This window comes from Aquarana catesbeiana, linkage group LG05 (assembly GCF_042186555.1).
Source record: "Aquarana catesbeiana isolate 2022-GZ linkage group LG05, ASM4218655v1, whole genome shotgun sequence".
NCBI classification, from domain to species: domain Eukaryota; kingdom Metazoa; phylum Chordata; class Amphibia; order Anura; family Ranidae; genus Aquarana; species Aquarana catesbeiana.
The window spans coordinates 127,227,269-127,255,098 of NC_133328.1; the positions used below are offsets into that span (position 1 = coordinate 127,227,269).

At 41.3% G+C, this 27,830-nt stretch overlaps 1 protein-coding gene across 4 annotated transcripts in view; it reads left to right on the forward strand.

Annotated features, from left to right (window-relative positions):
- Nucleotides 1-27,830, forward strand: part of CHN2 (chimerin 2) — a 466,205-nt gene that overhangs the window by 188,782 nt on the left and 249,593 nt on the right. For 2 of the 4 annotated variants that reach the window (XM_073630167.1, XM_073630169.1), the window contains exons 2-3: nt 7,207-7,245; nt 23,348-23,403. In XM_073630167.1, coding sequence (XP_073486268.1) covers nt 7,207-7,245; nt 23,348-23,403 — 95 coding nt within the window. Of the gene's footprint in view, nt 1-2,427; nt 2,546-7,206; nt 7,246-23,347; nt 23,404-27,830 lie in introns of those variants that run through there. The other 2 variants (XM_073630168.1, XM_073630170.1) reach the window with 2 other exon arrangements.

The following is a 27,830-nucleotide window of genomic DNA, read 5'->3' on the forward strand; positions in this document are numbered from 1 at the left end:
CTGTGGCAATTGTACTTTTGTACTTATAGTGCGTGGTACTGCTTCTTGATATATACGTTTCCATTATAAACCTAATGTGCAACGGGAACTAAATTATAAGAGACAGCCCTGTCTACAAGGAGTAGAGAAGTTTTGATTCCAGGTAAGGGAATAGACTATAGAGGTGATAGTTTCAGTAGGTTGCTTCGCTAGTTTGTTTGAGAAGAGGGTGTTATTGTGGCATTTCCCAGGGTGGTTTCTTCTCGCTCTCGGATTTTGGTTTTGCATATCTCAGTGCAGGACTTCTTGGTAATTGTACAGAGGCTACCACCAATGAATGAGGTCAATATGATACATAATAATGGTTGGTTGTAGGGCTTAAGCCGGACAAATTTTCTGCAAGAAAGAAAATTGCTTGATTCCCCCATTAACACAGTCAGTGTAGATGGGAGAATGCTTCCCGTGGAGTTAATGTGTTCTCCCTGTGGGGGGGTGGGGGGAGCCATCCTGGCTGGGAGAACACACAGTGATTATTGCTAATGGATTTAGCCACTAGCAATAATCACATTAAATTTGACTTGCTGATTGTACCCAAATTGATCGATCAATCAACTTGGATACAATCAGCCTGCCCATACATGGTTGGAATCTCAGCCGGTACCTGCTGAACTGGCCGAGATTCAAACCATCTAGTTTAAGTTAGGATTTAAAAAAAAATAAAAGTCCAGTTCATGTATATGCAATGACATGACAGTCCAAGCCAGTAGTGTAACACCACTGTGTATTCAAAAGATGTTATGGATGAATCCTGTGATCACCCCATGTACCATTACCACTATAGGGAATGGACTCTTAACAGAGTGAGGGGACCCTATTACAGAGTTAACTCAGCCTGTAGGTAATATCCTATCATGAGGTACTGTAACACATGTTCAATTTCTCAGATGTATGTTACATATGAATGGCAACCATCATATTACGAGACTCCACCATGAAATCAGAATGGAAATGCCCACATAGTTTAAATCCATAAAAAACCTCTTTATTAAATTCAAAGTGTATAAAGCTACTCGCATGTGAGCCATAAAACAGCGCTGTATATATAAAGTATTCCCAAGCAATGTTGCAAGTACAGTGGGGCAAAAAAGTATTTAGTCAGCCACCAATTGTGCAAGTTCTCCCACTTAAAAAGATGAGAGATGCCTGTAATTATCATCTTAGGTATACCTCAACTATGAGAGACAAAATGTGGAAACAAATCCAGACAACCACATTGTCTGATTTTTGAAAGAATTTATTTGCAAATTATGGTGGAAAATAAGTATTTGGTCAATATCAAAAGTTCATCTCAATACTTTGTTATATATCCTTTGTTGGCAATGAGAGAGGTCAAACGTTTTCTGTAAGTCTTCACAAGGTTGTCACACACTGTTGCTGGTATGTTGGCCCATTCCTCCATGCAGATCTCCTCTAGAGCAGTTATGTTTTGGGGCTGTCGCTGGGCAACATGGACTTTCAACGCCCTCCAAAGGTTTTCTATGGGGTTGAGATCTGGAGACTGGATAGGCCACTCCAGGACCTTGAAATGCTTCTTACGAAGCCACTCCTATTATATATATATATATATATATATATATATATATATATATATATATATATATATATATATATATAATTTCATTTCTATTTTAAACTGAATGGGTTGTTTTACAAGGTAAGGGTTCACGTACACTTTAAGTGCAAAGCCTCATACACGTGATCAAAATTTTGAATGACCGTTCATCCGTTTTTTTTTTCGTTTCATGCTAGTCTCATGTCGAAAGTGAAGAGGTTACTCACCATATGAAAATCCTCATACGACAGAATACAACTTCAGAAGTGATGTAATTTGTTGAATAGTTTTGTATGTATTCTTTTGTTCCTGAGCATGCGTAGTCTTGCTCCTATGATTTTTTTCGGACAAAAACTGTACTAATTAAATGAAAAGCGGACGTTGAGTTCACGTACAACAAAAATTTTATAGTCTGCACATCCAGCTTTTGACGGACAAAAAATCGGAATCGGCTGTCAAAACCACCATACTAACGATCCAAAAATCGATAGATCGTTCGGCGGACTAAATTTTACTTCCAATTTTTGTATCATGTGTACGTGCCTTAAGGGTTAGTGTTGGCAAGGTTAAAGTGTTACTAAACCCACAACAGTAAAATCAGTCTGCATATGCAGTAAAGCATGCTTGTTATACTCACAGTGGAACCTAAGGGGTTAATCCTCTGCATTGTGTATGAAGGCTGTCTGATCCTGTCTCTCTGATTCTCCTCTTCTTTAACTGACTCCAACCAATCTACTGATAGAACAGAGCATTAGGAGGCAGGCTGCCCATGCTCAGTTTGGTGTGTATTGCTAGAGAGTTTTTTTTTTTTCTTGGGAAGGTGCATGTGATCAGCACAGGGCCAATCAGCACTGTCCAGACAGAGGGTCAGAGGAAAATGAAAACTCCTCCTACAAGCTTTAACCAGACACTGATACAGATCACAGGACTGCTATATACTGCTGATGAGAAAAGGTATTTAGCAGTTTATATTTACTAAAATAATGGAATTTCCATGTTCTGTGTACTGTAAAAGACCATATATAGTGAATGGGTTTAGTAACATTTTAAGTGTTAAGGGCTTACTTTAGTGGGTGATTAAGTTTAGTTTGGTAAGGTGTAGGTCAATGTTGTCGTTGATGACTATGTGTGTATTGTTTTAGGGGAGGGTTAACTGTTGGAGCTTAATGTAGGGCTACTGAGATTTCTAAGATCAGGAGCCTTACCAGCACCAGGCTCTTGGCACTTTAAAGCAACTCTTCAGTCATTTTTTCAACTTTCCATCTATTAAATCTGCTGCCCTTGTTGTTTTAACTTTGGATAGTAAAACATTTTTTTTCTGCCAGTAAATTCCTTATACAGCTCACTTTCTCTTTCTTGTCTGCTCATTAGCCAAGGCTTATGAAATCATGCACAGCTCTCTCTCACTCTCGTGAGAGTTTGCCAGGAAGGGAGGGGGGATGAGTCATAAGAGGGCCAATGAGAGCCGCAGAGCTGGAGGTGTGCCTCTGTGTAAATCCAGGAAGTGAACAAGCAGCAGCTTCATCTGCCCACAGTTAAAATGGCCGCAGACAGACTTAGTGGATGGAGATTTCTGCAGCATATTTGGCTAGTACAGAATCACAGTATATATAAAATAATAATCAAGGTGGTTGGAGGGAAGCTTCAGAATGGCAAATATGTTTGTATTACAAATTATGTGAGCAGACTGCAGTTCCTCTTTAAACAAATTATCACATCTGATTTATTAGCTTTCAGAAGATCCCTGAAAACCCTTCTCTTCAGAGAAGCCTATCCTACCCAGACCTAACAACTGTACTTTTTTTTTTTTTTTTCCATCAGCTCATCCCCCACAGTTATTACCTTTTGTCTCCACTTGACCCTCCCTTCTAGATTGTAAGTTCTAACGAGCAGGGCCCTCTGATCCCTCCTGTATTGATTTGTATTGTAAGTGTACTGTCTGCCCCATGTTGTAAAGCGCTGCGCAAACTGTTGGCGCTATATAAATCCTGTATAATAATAATAATAATAATAATAATAATAATTTATTTAGGCAGCTCTTATATTCTGTTATTGCCTGTTTCGGGCATATTGTGAACCAGTTCTGGGTTATTTGTTGATCATACCTGGCAACCCTGGTTTACGTTTCTCAGGAGTCGCATTGTCTTCTGTAGTAATTGTTATCTTGGTGTACAAAACCAGCACTTATGGTTTATGGCTCAAATCTCACATCTTCAGACTGTTCTAATGAGCAGGCCCCTTTATCCTCTTTCACTGCCTGTTACATTGCTCCTTTGATTGCACAGCTCGGCAAAATATATTACAGTGACGTAAATAATAAATATGGAGAACACAAGGAGTTTAACATTCTTTGGAAGACTTAAAAATAAAAAAAGGAATAAATTATTTAATCAACTGCTTTTACTGTAAAAATCTTCAGGCTTGTGTCAGCAGTAATGATGGTAGAGCCAGATTAAAGAACATGTTTATTGTTATTATTGTCTGGGGAAATGGGCTATTGATTGAGTTGGAGTATTAAAGTGATTTTTTTTTAACAGCAAACATATCCTACCTACCTCCACTGTGCAGCTCATTTTGCACAGAGTGGCCCTGAACCTGCTCTTCTGGGGTCCCCCGGTGGCTTTTGCGGCTCTTCCCCACATCAGATAACCCCCTAGGAGAAGCGCTCTCCTGAGGGGATTACCTTGCGGGTGCGCTTCCGAGTCCAGCATTCTGCATCATAGCCGCCGAACGTATGACTCGGCCCCGCCCCCCTGATGCCGGCGTCATTGGATTTGATTGATTGACAGCATAGGATGCATTAAGGCAAAAAAACACAAAGGTTTACAACCCCTTTAACGCTTCACTCCCCTGTATTGGTGCCTTAGGTCTCTGCGGTTCCCATAAATATGAACTGGTTTAAAGCAGAAACAAAGACAAAACTTTTTCTTTTCATTTTGAATAGAGTAAGGGAGAGTTATAACCTTGTAGGCCTTTTTTTAGTCAAAACAGGAAATGAGAGTAAATCCCTACCCTACAAGGTTGCCACCAAAGTCACTAGAAAAGGTGTCCCTGTTCAAAGAATTCCCTTCTATTCCCGTCCAGCCCAAAATTTGGTATTTTCTTTCACTCTCTGCAATAATAGTAAACAGGGCTAATCCCTCTCCACTCTATCCAAAACAATATAAAAAAAAAAGTTTTACGCTCAGTAATGCATAAAGTTAAAGCCCAACTCTAGGAATCTCAAAATATCCCTTGCAGTGGGGTTGCACCTGCGCTGCAAGGGTTTATTGCTCGCTTAGTCGAAGGGTGAGGAAAAGTACTTTTATTTACCTGATCTTCTGCCGCCCAGGCAGGTATCACTCTCCAATGCTCTCGCGGTGATTGTCCCTCGGCATCATTACATCCAGTGCAGGGCAGTAAATATACTTTAACAAGTTCCCTGGACCTAAACAAGCAATTTAGTTCCCACACAGTAAGGGATCATTTTTACGTTTCCCGAAGTTGGGCTTTGAGTTTAGGGGTTCATTTAATCTTTAGAGTTCTATGTTCTAGGATAACAGAAGCTTACTTGATTTATTTCATTATATGTTTTGGTGTGACGTGTTTTGGGTGTTACAATTACCTTTATCAACATTTGGGTGTCTTTCAGGGTTTGTTTTTTTGCTTGTGCTGGCACTGCATGTGCCCAAAACTTCTGCAACATCATTTTTGAGCACAAAAGTAACATACCATGGTAGCTCTTACTTCCTTATGCCGTGTACACACGAGCAGACTTTTCAGCATCAAAGGTCCGACGGTCTTTCCAACGGACTTTCGACGGAGTTACGACAGACTTTCGAATGAACGGACTTGCCCACACACAAACGGACTAAAGTCCATTTGTTTTGAACGTGATGACGTACGAAGGGACTAGAGTAAGGAAGTTCATAGCCAATAGCTGCCCTTGTGTCGTTTTTTTGTCCGTCGGACTAGCATACAGACGAACGGATTTTTCGATCGGACTCGAGTCTGTCAGAAAGATTTGAAACATATTCTATTTCTAGGTCCGTCGGAATTTTAGACAGTAAAGGTCCGATGAAGCCCACACATGATCGTAATGTCCGATGGATTCGTTCCGTTGGACCTTTTCTGCCGGACAGTCCGCTCGTGTGTACGCGGAATTAGACCTAACAGGGGTTTCCTTTATTTCTCTGTGCTCCATCCCTACCCTTCCAGGCCAATAAAGTATTTACCTGGTCTTATGTACAATATTTCTAGTAGGACATCCTGTGTGTTCCAATGTAATAGATCATAAACCTGCACAAATGCCACTGTAAAATGTATATACAGAAGTGTAATAGCAGCTATAATTGTGTTATTTATTTTTTACGGGTATTTTATATTGCACTGACAATTTACGCAGCACTTTACAGATATATTGATTAATTACTTTAACATACCTCCCAACATTTTGAGATGGGAATGAGGGACACCTAATAACAAACATATGTAGACATAGGACACGTCCCCTGCCACATCCCCTTAAAGGAGAATTAACCAAAAAAATGAATTAAATCCACAAGAGCTTTTTTTACCACTACCATTCCTTTATATTGGCTATATTGTAAATTTATAAATGCAGCGATTTAGAATTTGCATGAAAGGTTTAGCACTGGGAAACACTTTTTGAAAGATAAAAAGTGCATTTTATATACAACTATGAGGATCAGACCAAAATGAGGGACAAATGAGAGGGACAGAGAGTCATTGCTCCAAATCAGGGACAGTCCCTCGAAATCAGGGACAGTTGGGAGCTGTGCTCTAACCCTAGAGCAGCAAAGTATGAAAAAATGGCCAGTAAATTCATATTAGCAATTGTTATTTATTGTTATTGGTTCCCCAACCCACAGTGGAGAACAATGATTGCAGTGCACCACAATGGATATACTAGGTGTAGTGTGGAATGTGTTGCTGAAAAAAGGGTCCTATGCTGTTTTTAATGCAAATATGGAGACTGCCGTTGCTGACCTCCTTCTGGAAATGCTGACTTGCTGTTTTGCCTTCATGAGATTATAGCATACTGACCTGGAATAAATTTGCAGATTAGGAAGTCTTGTTGCGGGTGAGTGCCTGAGACATTGAAGGCACTGGATCAGCAAGGCAGTCAGGGAACTAGTGTTTTTAAAAGGAAGGTAGGTCAGCAATGGCAGCCTCTATACTTCCTCAGTATGTTTTCTTTAAGGTAAAGCTTTCCATACAGAAATATGTATTAATTCATCATTCTGAAAAGGCTAATTGTCAGGCTGCTATGCTGACCATCTGAGGTCTGGGTCCTGGGCCACCTATTCTGGAATAAGTTTGATTATCAGCAAAGTCAGAGAAAATTCAACGTATTTAGTCTACGTATTTGTTTCTGGTTAATGAGGCACCGAAGAGCATGTAGATCATAATAGCCTTGCAGCCAGTATTTTCTGAAGGTTATCTCGTCATGACAGGTTTCCTTTGACATCAAGTTTCTTGCTCAGCATTTGATTGTAGCAATTTTCAGTTATTGATCTGTTTATTCAACTAGGAACAATTCCTACCAGATAACCACGAATCGGTTCACTTCCCAGCACAGTTCACTAACAGATTGATTTCTTCTTCTGTTGTAGATGCCGAGGAATACCAACCCCCCGTTTGGAAATCATACTGTGAGTACTGTATGGCATTATCTTTTTGTCTAGACGTATATATCAAAGCAACAGAGGTTATATCTGGAGTAATATTTAAATCGAATCAATACATACAATTTACAAATAAATATCCTGTTACAGGAAAGCTGTTCTAATTCTATACTACTTTTAGTAAATAGCATCACCTTGCATTTGTTCTTTATCAACAGTTTACAGTACATTGATCTTTTGGAATGTGAAATAAAATATAATTCAAATGGCAGCATCTCCTAATGTGTAGTATTTATGTTTGATTTACTGCCGAGTATACACTATTATACTACAGATCAATAAATAAACAGATTTTTAAGGCTACATGCACACGGGCAGATAGTATATATGTTTGTTGCATTCAGAGTTGATAAATGCCACCTCTGGGCACACTAACACTGTGCTCTGCCCGAATACAAACTGACTGAATACCTGCGGACAGAATGCCTCAGAAATTCCATCTCTGAATGCACACAGTCAGAGGCTCTGTTTACATTCAACTTCTCAGATGAGCGGTTAAATGTGAACAGCAATGGCTATTGATTTGTACTGATAGCTGCAAGCAGTGTTCAGAACCTCTGGCAGTAATCTACTGATTCATGCTGGTGACCACCCCTGTGCGGCCATATAAATGTAGCCTTTGCTTTCTATTCTGTAAACTAAAACTGCTTCAGATATTTGAAGTTGAAGCTCTGACTTGCCCATTCCTGCCACCTTATTGGTCAGGGAAGCAGTTTGCCACATAGAAGAACCATTGCCATCTTTAATATTGATTGGACCCTGGGCAAACATTTTCTTGGGCCCTCCCGAATCCACTTATCAACTGTTTGTGGGAAGTGCGGGCTCAAGGGGCAGCTGCTTTGGACCCCACAACAATGACTGGACCCGAGGCAGCTGCCCCTTTTGCCCTGTGTTAAAGACGGCCCTGAGAAGGACCAATTACAAGGTACTTGAGGCAGAAGATCGTGGGACTCAGCTCTGACTTTAGAGCTAAATGGCAGATTTGGGGTTCCCAGGCTCTGCAAGAATCCCTCTGGTACTCCCAAAACCTGATGCACTCAACTTATGGTTGCTCCTATTTTACTACTTTTGCAGTCAGACAGGTCAAGGACTCATGGAGAGTGGAATTATTTTCCTGCATTTGAAACACACATGAAACACTCTTTGACTTCAATGGTATAGTGTAGCTGACAGTTCAGAGGCTGCATTTGCCCTACTTTGTGTTCTGTTTCTTCAGAACACAGCGGGTCCTATTGAGGTGTGTTTGAGCTGCAGGCAAAGAAGGATTTTCGTGTCAAACATGTGTTTTATAAGCACTATATTAAAATGGATAAGAAGAACCCCATCTGCCTGAGCTAAAAGGGTACTTTCACACTGCTCCGTAGCAACATTGCGGTAAAAACTATTTTGCTGTGTTTCATATGGGTTTGCTGTGTGTTTCTGATGCGTTTTTGGGTTACCTGCACCTGTGAAAAATAGACATATGTCTCAAAAACGCACTCAAAACACAAAATCACAGTGCATTTTTACCACAATTTCCATTGGTATCAATGGGAAGCTGCATTTTTGGTGCAGTTTTTAAAACCACAACAAAGATGCAGCATGCAGGACTATTCAAAACACACTGCACCTGTATCACAATGGTGTGAAAAGTCCCACCGGATGTAAAGGGAAGCATTTTTCTTGCGTTCTTCTTGCAATGAAAAAAAGGCAGTTTCAATGGACGCAGCAGTAGGACTCGGGAGCACGCTTCCACGGGTGTCCCCCAGGGAAAGCGGCTCTCCATGGGGGCACTCAAATAAGAGAAGCCAGGAGCGCCACCGGGGGACCCCAGAAAAGGAGGATCGGGGCTGCTCTGTGCAAAACCCTTGCACAGAGCAGGTAAGTTTGACATGTTTGTTATTTAGGAAAAAAAAAATTTTACAATCACTTTAAAGTAGGCCTAAGGTGAAAAGCAAAAACCTCAGGATTTATATATTTTTCCATACTTTCCATGGTCCAGCTTGGCTCGATGTAAGTATCCATGTCTGATATCTGCAGGGCCGCTGGGAATGCTGAAAATTACTGTAGTAATTGGTGCTCTATGTAGTGATTTTTCAGGTGCTACTCCAGCGACTTCCCCTTTGCACACTCAGGAATCACTTAATCAGCACCACTGCCACTCTGATAACACTGTGTATTTTTTTTAAATGAATACAAGGAATTCTCCAATTGGATGAGGTGTATAATGTGATGTCATCAGCCCTTTCTCTTTACTTCATTCAATCAGAGATTGCCTAGTTTGCATTGAAAGGAAAAAAAACATGGCTGTTGTACAGATTAAGCAACTTTCTGCATTCAGTGTACAGAGTTGTAGCCGCTGACGTGGCTCCTAGGAGATCCCGGATATCAGATATTATTATATTATACAAGATTTATATAGCGCCAACAGTTTACGCAGCGCTTTACAATGTATAAGGGGGACACACAATTACAGTACAATACAAAAGGTACAGGTACAGATATGTATGCTTACTTTGAATCAAGCTGGACCAATGTAAGTTTGCAAACAAGATATTTCCTGGAGTTTCGCTTTAAGTACTTGACAAATGAAAGATCAATTACAGCTAAGACAATTAAGTAGTTACAAGCAGCAGTTTTTTATTTTTCTTTTGGAATAAAGGTTAAAATTGTTGACTTTTCCCACTGTCAGTAAGTTTGTCCCAGCCCCTGTAAATGTTGCTAATCCACTTTCTGCCCATTCCTGGGGTCCCTTTAAGTGTGTCTTTATACCTGGGGTGTGGGAAGGACTGCCTCATCACATGACCACTGTGATTGGCTGTCACAGTGCTCACATGATTGGGGGATTCCTTCCCACTGGCTCCTGATCATTATAAGACAGCTCAGTCACTGTGCTGGGAGCACCAGAGAGTGAGCTATCAGCACAGAAACCTCTGCCATCCATGGATGTACACTTTATTGTCAAAAGTATTGTCGCCTGCCTTTACACGCACATGAAATTTAATGGCATCCCAGTCTTAGTCCGTAGGGTTCAATATTGGGTTGGCCCACCCTTTGCAGCTATAACAGCTTCAAATTTTCTGGGAAGGCTGTCCAAAAGGTTTAGGTGTGTGTCTATGAGAATGTTTGACCATTCTTCCTGAAGCGCATTTGTGAGGTCAAGCACTGATGTGGACAAGAAGGCCTGGCTTGTAGTCTCCGCTTTAATTCATATACAAAGGTGTTCTATTGGGTTGAGGTCAGGACTCGGGTCAGTCAAATTCCTCCACCCCAAACTCACTCATCCATGTTTTTATGGACCTTGCTTTGTGCACTGGTCCAAATCATTTGGTGGAGGGGGGATTATGGTGTGGGATTGTTTTTCAGGGGTTGGGCTTGGCCCTGTAGTTCCAGTAAAGGGACCTCTTAAGGCGTCAGCATAACAAGACATTTTGGCCAATTTCATGCCCCCCACTTTGTGAGAACAGTTTGGGGATGGCCCCTTCCTGTTCCAACATGACTGCGCACCAGTGCACAAAGCAAGGTCCAAAAAGACAGGGATGAGCGAGTTTGGGGTGAAGGAACTTGACTGGTGTGCAAGTCCTGACCTCCACCCGATAGAACACCTTTGGGATGAATTAGAGCGGAGACTGCAAGCCAGGCCTTCTTGTCCAACATCAGTGCTTGACCTCACAAATATGCTTCTGGAAGAATGGTTAAACATTCCCATAGACACACTCCTAAACCTTGTGGACGGTATTCCCAGAAGAGTTGAAGCTGTTAAAGCTGCAAAGGGTGGACCAACTCAATATTGAATCTTACGGACTAATGTCGCGTACAGACGATCGGACATTCCGACAACAAAACCATGGATTTTTTTCCGACGGATGTTGGCTCAAACTTGTCTTGCATACACACGGTCACACAAATGTTGTCGGAAATTCCGAACGTCAAGAACGCGCTGTCGTACAACACGTACAACGAGCCGAGAAAAATGAAGTTTAATAGCTAGTGCGGCTCTTCTGCTTGATTCCGAGCATGCGTGGACTTTTGTGCGTCGGAATTGTGTACATACGATTGAGTTTTGTTGTCAGAAAATTTGAGAACCAGCTCTCAAACATTTGTTGTCGGAAATTCCGACAGCAAATGTCCAATGGGGCACACACACGGTTGGAATTTCCGACAACAAGCTCACATCGAACATTTGTTGTCAGAAATTCCGACCTGTGTACGCGGCATAAGACTGGGATGCCATTAAAGTTCATGTGCGTGTAAGGTAGGCGTCCAAATACTTTTGACAATATAGTGTATGTGGGCATTAAAGCCCACCCTCTTTGCCATCTCACGTATGCGTTACGTGGGCAGCAAGGGGTATTACACTAAATACCACTACAGGTAGTCACCTATATAGTTATTAGAATACAGTATTTTTGTTATAGTGATCTCTTCACTGTATGCACTGTATATCTGGTAATTCCTTTTAGTGGGTATACTGTGATGGGTTTGTATCTCTCAGATCCCCTTTGTCAGTTTTGTTAGTATAAAAACACTACTTCAGCATCACATCCCTTGAAGGATTTTGGCAGCACTTTTTCATCTTAGATTGTCGATATGTCCATTGTTCAAGTACAGCCGTTCACTGCTGTCAAGGACTGTTAAAATACTTCCCATCAGCGAGTCATCCATTACTTGGTTTCCTTGGCCACGGACAGGTTCGTGAACAATTATTAAGAACTTCTTCTGGGTGATTCAAATCCGTAGCGTTGCTCTAAAAATAAACGGCATGCAGAAAAATACGAGTAGTTAGGTGGCCTGAAGCTGATGAAAATGTGCATGAAAAAAAAGTCACGAAAATCAGACTTTCAGTTCAGAAATGGGTTATTAGCTAAGTCTGTAAGCTCTACGTAGATAATGTATTTCTTCTAAAAGAAAAAAATTAAAAGCTGTAGAAATGTTGTGGAATAAGCTGATCCATTGATATGATGCTTTGAGGTTGAATAAAGAACAGTAAAATGTCTAAGCTTTCATCATATCTGCAGCAGGAACTGCCTGTGAATGCATAGCCTCATTGTGGCAATATTGGAGATCTAATCATATTATAGCCTTATATTAGATGCAGAACCACAACTAGTTGCAGCACAATAGTATATAACTATACAGACAGACCGAAAACAAAGTCGTTTCTCTTCGTTACCATGGAAATTGAACAATGAGGCTTATTGTCTTTATTTTTTCTTTTGTCTCCAATTGTTTATAATTTCATAGTGAAGCGCTCTCCTCTTGTGTTGCACGTTGCTGTTAGAGAGGGCAACTTTTAACCACACTACTTGCTGAATGGCCTTGATTAGATCACTTTTTAGCATTCATTTTGTTGAGTTAGTTCTTAGAGCGGTATTAAACCCAAAAACAAAAGGTAATATATTGGCACCATTGCTTGGCAACCCAGCATTTCCTGGGCTTACAACACCAGCAATTTCAGTAGCAACTAGATAAGGGCCTACATCACATTGGTTCCTTGACAAGGAACAAGGGCATTTTACACCCAGATCAATTCTTTAATGGCTGAAAATGCCCCCCTCTGAAACATTCCATTTAGGTACCGTAATTTTTTACATTTTCTCCATACAGGCAAAAAAGAAACAGCTGACAGTACCAGGAGAAAGTTTTTTGAAAATAGTTGTATGCAGAATATGACTCTGAGGGGCAGCATTTCAATGCCATGCCAGTTTTCCTTGATGGTCTCTACCAAGCTGCCCAAATGATGAGTTGTGTTTTGAGATTTGCAAGAAGGATTGGAACTCCTTGGCTCCCAGGATAAATAGAGATTAAGTGAAAGTCTCACTGGTTGAGGCCTAGTATAAAATCCTCTCTCGTTCATACCTGGTACCCACTAGACCTCCCCTCTATATTTTTAGAGGATGTGGGCAAATGGGTAGTATGTTCACACTTGGTGGACTTGCCCCAAAATCAATTGGTTTTGGACGAAAACTCATGCACTATTCTACTCACTTACACTGATCAGTATCCCCAAGAATGTCATATATAGGTTCTTTAAACTAATCTATAGATGACACCCCTAGACACTTCCAGACACTCCTCTTCTTAAGGTTTCTAACTGCAGAACTGTAAACAGAGAAGGTCCAGAAATCCCCAGTGGTGGATATTGCAGCTTCAAAATGCAAGGTCACTTTGATCGTGCTTAGCGAAAAAATAGTAAGCATCCTGCCAGGCAAATGGATGAGGTTTGAGACGGTCTGGGATCCATGGATACGTTATATAAAACCTTGCACTTAGCATGATCACTGGGACATAGATGGAGTGGGGCTCTGGCCAGGTCACATTTTTTTTCCTAACTGCCTAAATTCACTATCTTTTTCTCTCATTTTCTTCTGCTTACTCTGAAGGCCGGTTCACACCACAATTTCTACATTCTGGATGCATTTCTGCATGCACGTTTCTGATGCATTCTGGTGCATTTTTGATGTGTTCTGCTGTGTTTTTGATGTATTCTAGTGTGTTTGTGATGTGTTTTGATGCATTCCGGTACTTTTTTCTTTTCTTTTTTGTCAATTGAGGACATGTGCATTCTGGTGTGGTTTTAATGCATTTTGCCACATTCTAGATTTGTTCCATACAGAAAAAATGCAACATATTCTACTTTGTTGACTGCACTGAAATGCGCTTTGATGTGTTCTTGCGCACTGTTGATGCTTTTTTATGCATTACGGTGCACTTTTCTTCTCTTTTTTTTTCTCAATTGAGGACGTGCATTTTGCTGCATTTTTTTATGTGTTTTGCTGTGTTCCAGATGTGTTCCATACAGAAAAAATGCAGCATGTTGGACTTTGTTTACTGCACTGGAATGCACTGCACTGGTGTAAACCAAGGCCTTTGGAATCCATGTTAAACACTGTGCATGGGTTTTTGATGCAGAATAAAAATGCAGTGGACTACATCTGGTGTGGACCAGCTCTGAAACAGATTGATCCTTGCATTAACCTGTACATATCAATAGACCATAGAGATTAAACTAATGTTCTAACATCTGAAGCAAATGTGTCTTGAGTCTGGGTAGTCATTACTAATACATTGGGAAAAACTTTGTATACCATTTTTATATATTCACTTACTGTTTTATGACCCAGACCATTCTTTCTAGATCTATAATGCATTCACTGTGTCTCATGTAATGACTTGAGGATATATTTTTATAATCTATATTCTGATAGTGCTTGTTTTGTCAGCCTTGTATAATGACAGAGAAAATGTCTGTACTTCTGTATATTCATTTCTTGGAAAACAATTAAAACTATTAAAAATAAAAATTTTACATAAGATAAGATTCTGTTTAAATATATATTTGGGAAGCTTTTTATACATTAGGCTTTTTTATTGATATGTTAAGTGCAATTCCGGTTTCTTTTGTCTCTCTTGGACAGTACTGGTTAGACTTTCCCACCAGAATTCCTGGCTGTGCTAGGTTGCAGTCATTACACAGTAAAGTGACGGTGTCATAATGGCAATTATAGTTTCACAATAAATTGGATGTAATAATTAAGTAGGGAATACAACATGTAGACTGGCATTTTGGAAATGAGATTGAGGTACAGATTACTGCAGAAAGACTTCTGCCCCTACTGTGCCTTCCCCCTATGGAGTCTCAAATAGATATACACTGATCATCCATAACATTATAACCACTGACAGGTAAAAAAAATACCATTGATTATCTTGTTACAATGATCTCAAAGCCGGTGGGATATATTAGGCAGCAAGTAAACATGTTGTCTCTGAAGCTGATATGTTGAAAGCCGCAGACCAGTCAGGGTGTCCATGCTGACCCGTGTCTACAGCTAAAAGAGCCTACAAAGGACACATGAGCATTGAACTGGACCACAGAGCAATGGAAAAAGGTGGCCTGGTCTGAACAGTCACATTTTCTTTTACATCATGTGGATGGCCAGGTGCTTGCACGTTACTTACCTGAAGAAGAGATGGCACCAGGATGCAGTATGGGAAGAAGGCAGGTCAGCAGAGGCAATGTAATGCTTTGGGCAATTTTCTGCTGGGAAACCTTGGGTCCTGTCTTTCTTGTGAATGTTACTTGACACATACCACTTAATAAACATTGCTGCTGATCAATTACACCTCTTCATGGAAACAATAGCAGTGGCGTCTTTCAGCAGGATAATGCACCCTGCCACATTTCAAAAATGGTTTGAGGAACACAACGAGCTTGAGGTTCTGACTTGGCCTTCAAATTCTCCAGATCTCAATCCAATTGAGCATCTGTGGGATGTGCTGGAAAAACAAGTCCTATCCTTGGAGGCCCCACCTTGCAACATACAGGACTTAAAGGATCTGCTTCTGAAGGCTCGGTGCCAGATACCACAGCATACCTTCAGAGGTCTAGTTGAATCCATGCCTCAATGTGTCAGGGCTGCTTTAATGGCAAAAGGTGGACTTACTCAATATTAGGTGAGTGGTTCTAATATTATGGGTGATTGGTGTTGGTGTAAATGAATGGGTGATTCAGATCAAGAAAAAATAAAATTTTGGGTCTTTGTGTGAAATTATGTAGCATTTAACTCTTATATGAAGTGTACCACAGGCACACACTGATCTAATATATATATATATATATATATATATATATATATATATATTTATTATTGCCTAAAATGGGTGACAGTAATTTGAAAACCTATATACACACAGTGAAACAGTGAAATAAAGCAATCTCAGAATGTGACTTTTAAACTAATGTGATTTTGATTTGTGGTGGAGAAGGATGTCTGTTCAGCATTTGTGATTATGCATAAATAATGCTGATCTCTAAACATTTCCATGTTGCTATAGTATAGCAGTAATTTTATTACACTGTGGGCTGTGTAAGACAGTTGAAACAGTTATGGTAAATGAAAAGTATATACTTACGTACATAGTACTTCTGAATGCTACAGTAAGTAGTATCCCACTGCTCACCAGTAATCCAGTAACCACCTCCATGCAGGAGTCAAGGGGTGGTGGGCTTTTCGCCATGGGCTTTGGTAATATTATCTCACCTCATTGGTGTCCCCAAAAAACTGCTCTCCTAGTTCTGAAATAAAGACATTAAAGTTTAACTAAACTTTTTTTTGTTTTTGTTTTGGGTGGAGTGGAGTGGGGAGGAGAGGAATTAGAGCACCTGTCAGTGTTTATTGCTGTTTTTGCCCCTGTTAGGGAGCTTCAACCTCTCTATTTGTCTTGTTTACCATTATCATTGAAAGTGAAACTAAAAGAAAATCCCAAATTTTGGGTTGCCCCCAGAAAAGGAATAGTGGGGAAATCTTCCAATAAGGATGCTGGTCCTTGTGAGCTGGGGGTCGCCAAAGAAATCCCTTAATTTGCAGGGATTTCCTCTGACTTCCTGTTTGGCTATGGGACAGGAAGTGAAGGGAAATCTCCCCAATGGGACACAGATGGTGAAAATAAATCTTACAGGGGTTATAACCCACCCTTGCTCTATCCAAAATGAAAAAGAAAAACAGAAAATTGTATTCTACTTACCCTAATTTTCTTTTCCTGGTGCCTATCCATGGCAGCATACGTTTGATAGTAACCCCACCTACTTTCACCCACAGGACCAGTTCGTAGCTATAAAAAGTTAACACCCACACAACAGCCCATTCCCTGTACATCACTAGGAACGAACTGGGTGGGTTTGGTGGTATGCTGCCATGGATAGGCACCAGGAAAAGAAAATTATGGTAAGTAGGATACAATTCTCTGTTTTCTGGTGCCTCCATGGAAGCATACGTGTGATAGATCAATAACTAGCTATCAGGGTGGGAAGCTTCAGCAAATTCTATCATAAGAAAGTGAGTAAGCTACTGGCTTCTTGCCAAAGACAGGTGTAGTGAGGACTACTAAGCACATCAGTATTGCTGAAAGAATGTGCCATAATAGAACTGAATTGGCTCCCCTGCCTGTCATGTTGGCTGACATTTCTGCATGAGGTGCCCACAATGTTCAGATGCTGTTGGAGGAACGTACAGCAATTACTTTCGGTGGTTGCAGCCCAGCCATATAGCGGGACTTTAGAACTAACTTTAGGAACCGATGGAGCCTTCAGCCATTGTTGGTTTCTTAAGGAGCTGGGTATAGCTACTTTGGCTAGCTAATGACTGTTTGCAAGTGTGCCATCATTGATCTGGATGTATTGAAGGAGTACTTCACTAAATCGGACAAAGCGATCTCACTATGAGATGGGTAAACAAACGCCCACAGGCTCTTAATGCCATGACAACAGCAAGGCTGTGAACTTCCTGCAGCTCAAAGAGCTTCCCCAATAATTTTTATACCAGAAGCTGGCTTCAGATAAGGGCAAATGTCCACCTGGTAGAAAAACAATTGAGCACCACCCGTGATACCCTCCCCATCCACACCAATATTCAAATCCCCAGGGCAGGCCCTCGGAGCGCACCCTCCCCCCCTCAAGGGGACACGCCCCTAAAGCCTGCCCCAAAAATTACAGCGCAGATGGAAAAGGACAACGGACAGCACCCAAATACTCCCACAGCAAGTGCCTTAATCCAGCTACAATCACCCCAAGCCCTTTGTAGTACACAGGGGAAGTAAGGATAAAAGCCTAGGTGGCAGCTTTGCCAATCTGATAAGCCGTAGTCTGCAGCCAAAAGCTCAGGATGCACTTATAGATTTAGTAGAGTGCATCTTATCAGGACAGGATGGAACCTGAACCCTAGACCATGGAGTTGGTTGATGGTCTGCTGAGTTGACTTGACATAATGGAGCTAGATATCGGAGCATCAGTACAGGATCCATCTTGAAATATAAAAAAGGAAAGTAAACAATGAGAGATAAACTTTCCTTCCCGACCACATTCAACCAAGAGACAAAAACTTCCTTTGTGTGAACTGGATGCAGATTATTGAACTGAATAAGGATGACCTGTTTGAGGGGACAGATAGAAACTAACCAGAGAAAGATGGAGAACTGGGTTCTAATAACCTTGTCTTATGTTAAACCTGTGAAAGGTTCCATGCCAGACAAGGTCACCAGTTTTGAACAGTCACCTCTCCAAATGAAGGCTACGAGTGAACTACTTAAGATCCCACAAAGTCACATGGGCAGCAATATTAAGAGCCAAATGCTAACCTAGGCCCAGCTGAAGGAGAGGACTTATCCAGCGAAGAAACTTTTGGGGAGAAAGTCATGTGGCTTACACCAAGATAAGCAATCACCACATGTCCAGCAATAGATTTAATATGAAGAATTAGACCCCCCGCTTAGCATCAAGGGATTCCTAGATGATGCCCGGTCTCAGAATTTGAGCTTCAATTATCAAACTGTCAAAGGCAGCTGAATGGCAAAACACATTCCTTGGGAACAGATGATCCTAAACCAGTAGATCCCTCAAAGCAACTGTCCAGCGTCCCTTTAAGGTTGGCATACCACATCTGCCTGGATCCGCTTGGAACACCAGAATGTTTTCCATTCCAAACATGCCAGACAAACAAGGGAAGGAAGTACTGAAAGTCACAGGAGCATCCTACCAGTGGACCACAGAACCTGAGCCAAAACTACCTAGCCTTTCGTTTAACCTCAGGGGTCCGGTAGTCAACTTCTGAAGTTGCTTACCTGGGACACACCAACAAAAATATCTCCAGGGGTAGAAATAAAATCTCACAGGTTTAGGCACTGCTGTCAGATGCAGTCTGCTTGCCAAGATGTATGCCTGGAATGTTCATGCCTGACAAGGCTGGGGCCTGATGTTTTGCCAAGGATACCAATCTAGCCTTTTGCTACTGCAAAACTTTGGATCTACCTGAAAATTAAAGTACACCACCTATATGGCATTGTCTGCTTGGATCCAAATTATATAAAACAGCCCAGAACTTTTGGATGTTACCTTGGAAAACAAGATGCCAAAGACAACCAAGCCCCTTGATATTAAAGGGGGGTTCCGGCCGCAATATTTTATTTTTTTTAAAAGTCAGCAGCTACAAACACTGTAGCTACTGACTTTTAATAAGGACACTTACCTGTCCAGCAAGCCCGCGATGTCGGTCCCCCGAGGCCGATCCATCCATCGGATCAGCCACCGGCGCCTCCATCTTAATGAAGGGAAACAGGCAGTGGAGCCTTGCGGCTTCACTGCCCATTTCCTACTGCGTATACGCGAGTCGCGCGGCGCTTTGTGAATGGCCCCGTGGTTTTCTGGGACACACACAGTTCCCAGAAGGCAACAGGGCTGCTCACCGAAGAGGAGGACGCGCCGCGGAATAGGAAGAGGCAGATTAGGAAGGGTTTCAGGTAAGTTACTTTTTTTTTTTCAAATGTTTTTTTTTTTATTTTTTTAAGATTTTTGATGCAATTTTTTTATGTTAGGGTGGCCCTCCACTTTACGGGTATCTAGGTTTCTTCCCCAGAATGATCCACTGGCTGAGGTGTCTTTCCATGGGGATTCCTTAAAACAGGAAGAGAAGAGAGCCAGACCCCTTTGTCTCAGCAATAGGAAAATCACCTGACCAAAGACAGAGTCAACTTGTCCCTCGAAGAACAGAGGCCTGTAAAAGCCTGGGGTGAAACCAGGCCAAAGGAATTACCTCACATGAGGCTACTCTCAGTTCTAGGCTTCTCATACAAAAGTGGAGATTCAGATGGCTCCTGGTGGGGCCATTCAGACATTCCCAAGGTGAGTCGGTTCTAGCAACAATCTCTGAAGACTCTGAACCTTTCCAAATTACTGGAATATCTGGAGGACCGTGTCAGGGTGCTTGATAGAGCCTGCACCAATTATTTCCCATCTAAGGATTTCTCTATGAGAATATTTCAAGAAGGCAATGAGGATAGTACTAGGCCCAGCATCCTAATACATGAGGTGCTGACCAATAGACAAGGGGCAGGATCACAGAATGGTAGTGCATGGTTCCAAAAGCAAGGCACAGAAATTGCTTAAGGGATGGGAACATTAATTATCTTTGATTTCCGCCAAGCCAGAAAGTGTCCCAGGCGAAGGAAGGCAATGCAAACTTTGTATTTTTCTTTGGAAAACTTGCATCTGAACTTAGCCCCTTAAAGCGTCAAGATGCATACCAAATAATTCCACCATGGGCTTTTGGATAGTGAACTGTTTGCCACCAGAATTGGGGCAGAAACACCTTGACCCAGAAAACCTTCAGAGGATATGCAGAGATGCCTCTTAACGCTTTCTTCTGCTAGCAATGACAAGTGTTCAACTTCAGCCGCATCTCTAATGAGAAACCTGTCCATCGAAGGCCATGCAGGCTACTTTTTCCAACAGAGGAAATGCCGTAGCAAGTTTCTTACCTAGAGCCTGCTCTGGTTTCTTACCTGGCCCCTCTGGTTCTTCTCCACTTATGGTAAACCTATCTACTTTAAAGAAAATGGCCAGCAGGGACAAAGCCTTAGGCTGAACATAAAGTACCAGCTTATCTTCTCTGTTCTTCCTTGCCAGCAGTTGACCTGCTCTCTGCTGAGGGAGGCTTTATGCAGTTGGTAACACCAGTATTGGAATGCAGCCTGAGGTATTCTCAATAACTTGGATATGGTAACTTCACACAGGCCCACAGAAATCCTTTGCAGCTATGTATAGTGGGCAGGAGAGCTTCTGTCTACCCTTTTAAGGCAATATTGACATACCCTTTATCTTGTAAAGGCAATTTATCCAAGCTCACAGCTATCCTTTGTGGCTATGAATAGTGGGGTGGAAGAGCTTCCGTCACCCACTTTAAAACAAGCTTGACACATTATTTACTTTGTAAACACTGCTTCACCCAGGATTCACGGCAATTCCTTGCGGCTAAGCATAATGGGTCAGAGAGCTTCTATCTGCTTTTTAAGGCAGTCCTGACACACGCTTCAGGCCATAGTGTTGGCGTTTGCAGTATGGAAGAGGATTTTCTCTACCTTGGACTGGATTTCTGGTGCTCCTCTCACCCATATTCTTGTCAGTGGGACAGGCTGGACTCCTTAGCCAAGGGAGAGGTCAGTTAGCACCTGAATGCACTCTTTAAGCAGCAAAATACCCACCTGGTCTGATGACCCTTAACCTCCCTGGCGGTATTCCTGAGTGTGGCTCGGGGTTAAAATTCAGGACCATTAGCGGTAACCCCGAGCCACACTCGGGATTACATCGCAGGATCCTGGTGTGGCTTTACTTATCTTGTCCCCGGGATCCTGCGATGTCCCCCGCTGTGTCTGCGGGCTCTGTCTCCTCCGAAGCCTCTCCATGCCAGGCTCCGTTCCCTGCAAGCGGCGCGACGCACGGGGGTGGAGCCTGGCGGCAAATTCAAAAAAATTGTAAAAACATAACACATACAGTACTGTAATCTTACAAATTACAGTACTGTATGAAATTATTTCACATCCCTTTTGTCCCCAGTGCTTTTTCCAATGCCCTGCATGCAGTTTTATATGATATATACTGTTCTTTCTGCCTGGAAACTGGAGATTGTCCATAGCAACCAAAAAGTGTCCCTTTATGTCAAAAGTGGCTTTAGATCAGCTAGAAAACAGCGATAGTAAATTAGAACACTTGCAGAATTGAGCGATAGTGAATCGTGGGGAAATTTATTTTATTATTATTATTTTTTTTTAATTATTTATTTTTATTTATTATATTATAATTTATGTTTTTGTGTTTCAAACTTTATCATACCCGGGATATCTACTAGACTCTTGTTTGGACAGATTTAAGTGTGTTATTGTTAAGAATTACAGACCTACAATATAAAACGCCAAATTTCCATGCAAAATAATTGTACCGCTTTCAGCACCTAAAATCCGAAATAATCATACCGCCAGGGAGGTTAAATATAGGAATTGTGTGGATCTTTGTTATGCGGAGAACTCATAGTGCAGGGTAGCTGGAACACTGACATTTAGTCAGGTATAATGCCACACTGAGACATGAGCAAGGACATGACTATTCGCTAGGCAGCAGGAAATGGCCTTTGATGCAGGGTTTGCAGCTATGGGTGTGCTGGCATGCAGTCCTATTGTGTGAACACCCTATCTGTAAGCCGCAGGGTCTTTAACCCCATGTTCCTCAACTCTTTTGCCTGCCTTCCACTCCTGGCAAACTTCTCACCTTGCCCACTGCTAAGATGGCTTTCAGGTAGTCTTGCCCAACTCCAGGATGGCCACTGTGGGGGTTCTTGCCCAAACAAAGATGGCCACATGTGAGCTCTATCCATTTCACCTTGAATGTAGACGCTTAGGCGTTGATTTACTAAAGACAAGCACTTTGAAAAGTGCAGTTGCACTCTTCAAGAGTAGTTGCTCTAGAGCTTAGTAAATGAACAGAAGCTCAGCTGACTTCAGTCATCTAATCATGTGCAAGCAAAAATGCTGTGGTTTTTTTTTTTTCATTTTCCTTGCACGTGAAAGTGAAGCTTTACTTCTTTACTAAGCTCTGAAGCAACTACACTTGCAGAGTGCAACTGCACTTTGCAAAGTGCACAGTCTAGTTTCCTTTAGTAAATCAAGCCCTATAGTGTTTCAAGGGAGGCCATCCAAAATAGAGGCTATTTGAAACCTTGGATTTTAGCTCTGACCGTCATTCAAAGATTTGCAGCAGCAGCAAGACAGAATGGATCTTCTACAGGGGGGACAGTTCCAGATTAAAGATGAGTATTACAGCATAATGAATTAAAGTTTTTTTTATGTATAGAGCAAGTTATTTTTATAATATATAACTATCAAAACTTTGATTTCCCAGTCTGAGGATGAAAATCCTATCTTTATATAAATAGTAAATTACAAAAAATCCATCTTCTGCATTCTGTTGCAGTTTTCTTCAGAAAATTGTTATTGATTCAATTATAAATTGGACATCCAAAGGAAATTTCTATTTCTATGGAAATTTAATACATCAATATTTTTTAATATTTAATGTGTCAAAATATTAGATCTGACCAATAAAAAAAAGTGCAAAGACAGAGTAGAGCAGCCAAGAGACCTAATGTCAGATTTTTTTCGCCACAATGATAAATATAACACTTAAGGCTATCTTTGTTGCAATAATTTGTTTTTGAAAACAATACTACAAAATGTTACAAATGCTGCTTGGCTTTCTCATCCATAGTGTATCAATTACAGCAAGAGGCTCCTCGGCCTAGGAGGATTGTATCCACACAAGAGGTTTGTTTTTGTTTTTTTGTTCTCAATTACTTTATTAATATTTGACTAACATACAAAAAATACATTTACAGTACACTGGAAGGTGCTGTTATATTACTGAAGTTTACATTATTGAACTTTTCTATGTCTGTTATATTTTGGGGCTAAACTTACCTTGAATTCTAAATAATTTTAACTGTAAAATAATAAAAAAATATATCTAAATTGTGTAGAAGATGTGATATGTTTTTGAATGAAGAGGCTGGTCCTGCTCCATGTTGCTGACTGCACCTGGGCAAAACTATATGCCAGACAGATGACAGAGGTCCTGGTCTGCTGGTCAAGTGATTAATATTTTTAATATCAGCAACCTCATGCTTCACCAGCTCTGACTTCAGGACTGAAGTGTCTGTGTTCCTAAATTTAAGGACGTAAAAGAGAGGTGAAACACGGAAAAAATATCTCATTGTGTCTCATTCTGAGGCTAATACAAAAATAGACTTGCACATAAGAGAATGTAAGATGTGTCTGGGCAGAAGAGTGCCATTAGCAGCTCTTTTATCTACAAACTTTGCTTTAAAGCTTTGCTCCAGGAGGATGTGTTAAAAGATTTATTCAATATTTATTGCTGTCTGAGTTCCCTCCTTGAAAATTTCTCTTCACTTCCTATCACTTTGATATGTGAACAACAGAACAGGATGTCAGGGGATAGTTCTGAATGGCACAGCAGGACAAATATTATATTTATGAAGTGCAGAAGAGTTTGACCCTCTGTTAAAGTGATGCTAAACAATAATCATATTTTTCAAAATAATCCATACACATCCACTACTAAAAGTGGTTGTAAAACCTAAAAATTTTTTACCCTAATGCATTCTTTGCATTAAGGTAAAAAAATGTTTAGGTGTCAGCATCACCCCCCATTGTGCATACCTGAGCCCTTATTCAATCCATCGCTGTGCACGTCTGCAGCTCTTCTCTCCCCTCACTTCCAGGTCTTGCTGGCTTTGCTGGGGCACCAGGACCTATTAGCTCCCAGTGCTGTCAATCAAAGCCAGTGGGGGGGGGGGGGTCAGGCCGAGTCCCACTGTCTGTGTCAATGGACGCAGCAGCAGGGATCGGGTGCGAGCATGCACGAGTGACCCCATGGGAAGCGGCTACCCATGGGGGCACTGGACAGAGGGGAGGGGCCAGATGCGCCTGTGGGGGACCTGAAAAGAGGAGGTTCGCGGCCGCTCTGTGCTATTCCATTGCCCAGAGCAGGTTAGTATAGACCTGTTTGTTATTTAAAAAAATAATTACCTTTCATGAGCTCATTTCTGTTTTTTTTATTTTATTTTTTTATGCCTCTTTGTAACATCCTCTCTGACCTCAGAAACCTCTTTTTTTTGCCTTTCCTTCTATTTGTTTGAAACAAACAGTGCACATTGGTTGTGATCATGTACACTAATCCATGCATAATACAAATCCCATAGTCCTAAGTCCCTATCCATCCCGAGAATGAGAAAATGAAGGGTGGCTAGGATCTTACTTAGGCCCCATTCACACCAGAGCGTTTTGTAGCTTGAAGCCTGAAGCTACAAAACGCTGGAGGGGAACAAATCAATTATTCTCTATGTAGATGGTTCACATCTCCACTCCAAAAGCCTGAAGCCAGAAGCTCCAAAATGCCTGAAGCTCAAACAAGTTCTGGAACTTCTTTCTTAGGCAGATTTGGGCGTTTTTCTGCTTTTTACATTGGTGACCTTTTGACCCGTACAAAATCACGGTAAAAACGCATCAAAATGTGTGAATGGGGCCTCATAGTAGGACCATGGAGAACAAATGTAGCCACTCTTTAACTGAATGTCAGATCACAGCAGCAAAAAAAAAAAAGACATTTGGAGTTTTGGAAGAGGCTGAAAGCAAGAGAGGGACTTTTTTGAGTCAAGAATAGATACTTGAATATAATATCTTTTTTTAAAAGCAAAATTTTGTGTCACAAACCTTGTGTTTTTTTTTTTTTTTCTAAACCAAAATAACAAACATATTCATACTTACCTGCTCTGCTGTGTAATGGTTTTGCACAGAGCAGCCCTGATCCTCCTTTTCTGGGGTACCCCACCAGCACTCCAGGCTCTGCCCCCTGCTCCCTCGATACGGCATTTGATTGACAGCAGTGGGAGCCAATGGCTACCTCTGCTATCAATCTGCCCAACGAGGAGGGTGACAGCGGTGGGAGCCACTGCTCTTGTTCACATTGCTTGATCAGATCAGGCTCCGGTAATAATAAGGGTTGGCGGGGCTCCTGAGGCCACGTTAAGAGCTAGCGTTTCTAGCGTTAGATTTGTGTCAATGAGCTTTAAAATGGGTGTTAGACGCATATTACAAGCCTTAAAAACAATCCCCAAATGCCCCATTTGCAGTTTTTGAAGTATTTGATGAGCGTTAAAGTGAGTTAAAACCACTCCACAAATACAATATTACAGGAAATAAACAAATTTTAACGCCCTGCATCTGCACTGCAAATTCCTGCCAGGGCATTTGCAAAGCGTTAACATACTGTAGACTTAAATGGGAGAGGTTGAAAGGCTTCAAATGCCTCCTGACTCGACATGAGGCTTCAATTTTGAAGCAAAGCATTATGTTTTGATAATGTGAACAGCACTATGTGCTGTCCATTGTATCATTTGCATAGGCATTTGAGGGTGTTTTTAACACCCCTCAAACACCTGCTTATAATTCCAGTGTGAACTTTGCCTAAGTTTTGCTTTGGGCTGCATTGGTCTTCAAACTGGAATAGGATGTTATTTACATTTAGGGTCCCTTTTTTAAAACATCGGTATGGCTGTACAGTAAAGTGATGCATATGTATAAAGCACAGCAGTGTGCTTTACAAATGTGTATTGCACTTTACTGGCTTTGGGGGTCCAAAATGGAAGAGGCCAATAAAAATGAATGGAGACTGAAAAAAGAAATAGCTGGCAGGAGAGCCTGGTCATGTGACAATGGAGATAGTATATAGGATAGTATCAACCTCTTCCATTGTAAATATGGTAGTGTATCAAGCACATTAGGACATTGGATGAACTCTTTTCTGTTACTGGGTAGGGAGAGAACTGAAACTTAACCTTTTTTTACACTGTTGTTTGGTAAAAAGCTGACACTACCATCACTACTAGTGATGCTTCATTAAGCTGGCCTTAGACAAATTCCTCTATCCACATAAATGAGGAGGATGGAGGAATCCCCCCGTTGGGGCATTGTATTTTTGTATTATTCCATTGGCCAACCAAGAAATATTTCCAACATTCCCCTTCGACAGAAGTTGAAATGATCAACTTCTGTTGAGCAGGGACAGCCACACAATTTGGCTGGCCCCGGTTGAACTGGATGATTTTTTATCTGTCTTTGGCCAGCTTTAGTTTCACTAGGAACCCATAGCAGGATGGTAGCAGAGGAGGGAAATTATATTTATTTTTGCAAACTCCATTATGAAGTGTTAATAAAACATTCAAGTGCTAAGACATATGTATGGTCCAATCATGTTAGGGGTTCTAAAACATTATGGTTAAAAAATATAATAAAGTATGCTGCTCAGTAGTGCTTTTATTGCAAATGCAATAGCACACAACCACTTTCCGAAAATAACTAAACTTCCTGTGCCATTGTAATAGTTCAAGAAACGGTCACAAGTTGCATGCGCCACATTATCAGAGCAGATAGACCTGTTTCAGATTTAGTGTCATCCATGTCAGTTTCTATTTCAGAGTGAAATAGAAGTTGGTGTGGGTTATGCATCTAAATAACTAAGTGATCGCAGCAGTTTTCAGTATAGAAAACCTCCGCAGAACTCCACTAGGTCGTACCTAGTGTATAAGATGTGAGCTGTCAACGTCCCTCACATCCCTCTCTCTGCTGGTGCAGTGATTGCACTGCGTGAGCAGAGCCTTCAGAGCTGTCTTCCTCCCTCCTGATCTCAGCTGAACAGGGGGAAAGGGACAGGCATTGGAATTTGGAGAATGCAGTTTCAGATTCCTCTGCCCCATTTGTTATTAATTAAAACAGGATCTGTTCAGTTTCTTTATCTTGTAAGAGTTATGCAGGAATAGAGCCTGCACCACTCTTTGTTAATTCCCCCTATAGTCTCCCAAGTAAGAGAAGACAGTTGCTAATGAGCATGCTTTTATTAGGTGTGACACTTAATCAACATCCACCTCCCCTGGCAGCGCACCAACAAAGGACATTGTGCCTGCAAGTGCTTTCTATGTACAGTTTCTAAAGTATTACAATGTAGATGTAGAATTATTATTGTGTACAGAGCATGCGCTACCTATAGGCAAGGTAAGGGCCGGCCTAGAGCGCACATCAGTCGGGTGCACCTCCGCCTTTTGTGCCCCGCAGCAGGCAAACTAAATTTTCCACGTTGCTCCCGGTAACTGCTGGAAGAGTGAGAAGAGAGAAATAGG